The sequence below is a fragment of the Cynara cardunculus genome, assembly GCF_001531365.2.
Source record: "Cynara cardunculus var. scolymus isolate 2C chromosome LG 6, CcrdV1, whole genome shotgun sequence".
Taxonomy (NCBI): Eukaryota; Viridiplantae; Streptophyta; class Magnoliopsida; order Asterales; family Asteraceae; genus Cynara; species Cynara cardunculus.
In genome coordinates, this window is record NC_037533.1 from 3,125,600 (window position 1) to 3,129,566 (window position 3,967).

Genomic DNA, 3,967 nt, shown 5'->3' on the forward strand with positions numbered 1-3,967 from the left:
CAAACCTCCCCATTTTTAGATAAAATCAAATCCCTCGTTTCGCCTTCTGAAATTAGTTTTTATAAACTGGACTTTTAGAAATAACTTTACAAGCTATCTCTGTGGGAACGATAATTTGGTACTTTTTACCATTATTACTTGTTACGAGACGACAGTAGTTCGAGGTGTATACTTGCGCCGAGTTCTATTTTTGTGTTGGAATCTAAGGTTGAATAAACTGACGAGCATCTATCCCTCAGTGATGAAGCTTAAAACCTCAGAATCTATGTGGGACACTCTATGTGTTCAATATGAAGGTACTTCTGAAGTACACGAATCGAGGAAGATTAATTTAGTAAGACAATATAAAATTTTTCTTTGTGGAAAAACTGAATCTTTATCTGAAGTACATCAACGATTTAATTGTCTTCTTATTGACTTGAAGACAGTTGGAGGAGAATATTCAACTCAGAGATACTGACAAAATTCCTTGAATGTTTTCCAAAAGCATGAGATCAATATACCATGTGTGTCCTACAGTTTTAGTGAGTTAATTGTAGAGAACAAAAACAGTTGCCCAAAAACTCATCAACAAAGACATCAAATACAATTAAAAAGACAAATTTTAGTGAAAGAATAATATTCTTACATAAAGCTACAATACACAATGCGGTAAAATTATGATTGAAATTGACCTTTTTAATCAACCATACATTAAAATCTATTCAACTCCGAGAATATAAGAATTCCTCCAAAAAATATAGATTTGTGATGTATAAAATCCGTATCTTTTATATTGATGTATTATTGAATTTGTTCATGAACCAGAAAAGAAAATGAGCTTAAAACCAGACTAAATGCTTGCATTCTTTAACTTACAAATGAATTTGACTCTTATCCAAGACCCTAAGCACCGTGAACTTTAATTAAGAACATGCAATGGAATCGTAATTCTCCATGGGAATCCTACAAGAAAGAAATCAACAATACCCTAAAATATACCATGAGAATAAAAAAAATAATAAAAGGAAAAAAAAGATAAACCTTTTTTTTTTGAAACAATAACTCAATGTTGATTGGCTTAAAAAACCTAAAATCAAAGACAAAAAGACACCGTTAGCAACAAAACATTGTTTCAAAGAAGGTAAAAAATCTACTGTAGGTGCACCCAAAACCTAAAATCAAAGAAAAAGAGGAAAATGAGCACAGATAATTGGTACCTGATAACGGTGATGATTGATATGAAGAGGACTGCGATGAAATTGATTTGGTTGAAACCTTTGGTAGAGAGTTATCCTTCAGCCTTCGGTCGAATTTTGCAGAATCGAAAATCGCAACTGTTGGAGGGAAGAGATGAAAGAGGTGTTTGGAGAGATAAACATATTCTTGTTATGAATTTGAATGGAATCCAAACCAAGAACATAAAGCTGTTGCTGGAGATATGAGAGCAAATACAAGGTGTATTTTTGGTTAAAAGTACTGGGAGGATAAATTATGCATTATATACTTGTATATAATGTTTTTTGTTGTAACTAAGGTGCCGTTTACCAAACGCTTATCCGAGTAATCACTTACCAAGTCATTTTACTTTGCCGGATGAATATGACAAAGACTAAGAATCTTACCCGGTAAGAACGAAAGCAAGAATCAAAAGTCTTATCCGGTAAGTGAGGATGACGACTATTACCATGGTTAGCGCTTACCGGGATAAATTGTTGTATACGATGCGTTTTAATGAATAAAATCTTACCTGGTAAGTAAACAATAGTATTGAATTTTACTGATAAATGCTTACCGGGTTAGTGTTTTGGTAAACGGTCCTAAATGTTTTTTTTTTTTTTTTTTTTTTAATGTAGTATAGATAGTCCAGGGACTATTTTCGTAATTCACTATTCTGTTCTGTTTATAGATCAGGTGAGACGCACAAAGAGGCGCCAGTCTGCAATAGCCAACTCCGGTCGATTTTGGAAAAAATGGGAGGAACTGCAAGAATCCTAACCCTCTCCATATCTTCTACCTCCATCCCCCGCCTCTCCTTTTCTTCTACCTCCATCACCCGCCTCTCCTTCTCTCTTCCCTCTTTTCCCAAACGCCACCCGCCTCGTAGGGTTTATCAAGGGTATAGGGCCCTCTCCTCCATTGCCGCCGCCCCTATTACAGACGAAGCATCATTAGAATCATCAAAACACTCTATCCTCCTTGAACGCCTTAGAATCAGACACCTCAAAGATTCGGTAGGTAGTACTAACAAAAGTAATGGTAAGAAGCCACAGTCGATACTGGGCCAGGAGAGTGAGATTGACGATGGGTCTTCCAAGAACAAGGAGAAAGTGTTGAGCTTTTCGGAATTGGGGTTGAGTGAGGAGGTTTTGGCTGCTTTAGGGGAGATGGGTATTACAGTACCCACTGAGATTCAGAGTTTGGGGATACCTGCCGTTCTTGATGAAAAAAGTGTGGTTTTGGGGTCTCATACTGGCTCTGGGAAGACTCTTGCTTACTTGTTGCCTCTGGTTCAGGTTTTGATTATATTTCTTTGGTTTTTACCTTTCTTTGTTTGTCATTGGTTGATACCTTACGTTAAAATTACTTACAATCTTGAATTTTAAGTAATATGCATCAATAAAGATTACTTCATGCATAGAAAATGGTTTTTAAGAGTTTTTGTCAAATGCTTTATAATTGATGACTGAATATAAGAATCCAATATTGAATTTGAGCATTAAATTTCCTTTACTTGTTGCCTCTTGTTCATGTTACGGGTCTATCTCATTCATTGTCACTTTTGTTTGTTTTTTTATTGATTGCCCAGTTTTGTTCTGCTTAAAATTGAACATAATTACAATCTCCTTCCTGCTGGTGACATCCCGAAAATGAGTGAGCATCAAAAACAGTAATAGCTTATAGCATTGTTCTTTCGGACCAAAGCATACGAGGGTTTGTTAGTTTTAGAATGCAAAAATAGAGGTTGGGCATCAAAATTTGCATGATTTATCTGTTCTATGTTTTCTTGTTTTACTCCTGTTTACATCCAATTGATATATGTGTTGCTACATGGTAGTATCCTAGTGGTCGTGAACGGTTCATAACCAGACTCTGACCTGCAATGATGACTAAAACCAGAAGGAGATGAGAAAATTGAGGCAGAGCAGGATATGTGAAAGGAGAGTTGATTTCATTTCTTCATATCCCTCTGAATATTTCCTGCAGATTATATCATCCATTTACACATGTTTACATGCCCAACCTTGTGAAGGGTAAGAATGGAAAACAAATAATAGAAATATAATAAAAACTAAATATCGACTACATACTAGTTCAATTAGAAACCAGGTCTCCTGCCAAGTAATAAAAGAGTTCAATTATTGGTATGGCGTGCTTTCTTAACTTTTCTTAAGCAAAGATGGTGGATACTAGGTTCTTTAGGTAAATTGATCTAGTAAGCTACACGACCCTATCTTCTTCACAACTTCGTATGATCCATGCTTTTTGATGAATAAACAACCGAACAGCCCCTAAAATAGTGCGCTAAAGGGTAGACTAAGAGGATCATTTCGATGAATAAAGCTCACAAGTAGGAGAGACAATATGATGTAATCGGGGAGGAGTTGAGAGTACATTACCCATATAGAGCTTGATGAAAAAACAACCGAACAGCCCCTAAAATAGTTCAATTATTGGTATGGCATGCTTTCTTAACTTTTCTTAAACAAAGATGGTGGATACTAGACACTTTAGGTAAATTGATCTAGTAAGCTACATGACCTATGTTCTCCACAACTTCGTATGGTCCATGCTTTTTGCTTCAGTGCTCTAAAAGGTAGACTAAGAGGATAATTTCGATGACAAGTAGGAGAGACAAATAGATGTAATTGCGGAGGAGTTAAGAGTACATTACCCAAATTCTTTCTCAGAAGTTTGTTGAACATTTCAGTAAGTACTTGACACCCTAGATTTTGCATGTTTGAACTTTTCTTCACCAGTTTGGAGC

The 3,967-nt window shown here is 35.8% G+C and overlaps 1 protein-coding gene across 5 annotated transcripts in view; it reads left to right on the forward strand.

Moving 5' to 3' along the window:
• The first annotated feature begins 1,915 nt into the window (after window positions 1-1,915).
• LOC112514538 (DEAD-box ATP-dependent RNA helicase 39) overlaps window positions 1,916-3,967 on the forward strand; it is a 10,606-nt gene continuing 8,554 nt past the window's right edge. For all 5 annotated transcript variants that reach the window (XR_003069416.1, XR_003069415.1, XM_025121065.1 and 2 more), the window contains exon 1: window positions 1,916-2,495. Coding sequence is in view for 3 of the 5 variants with exons in the window: in XM_025121065.1 (XP_024976833.1) it covers window positions 1,953-2,495 (543 nt within the window). In the remaining 2 variants the exon portion in view is untranslated. The remainder of the gene's footprint in view (window positions 2,496-3,967) is intronic.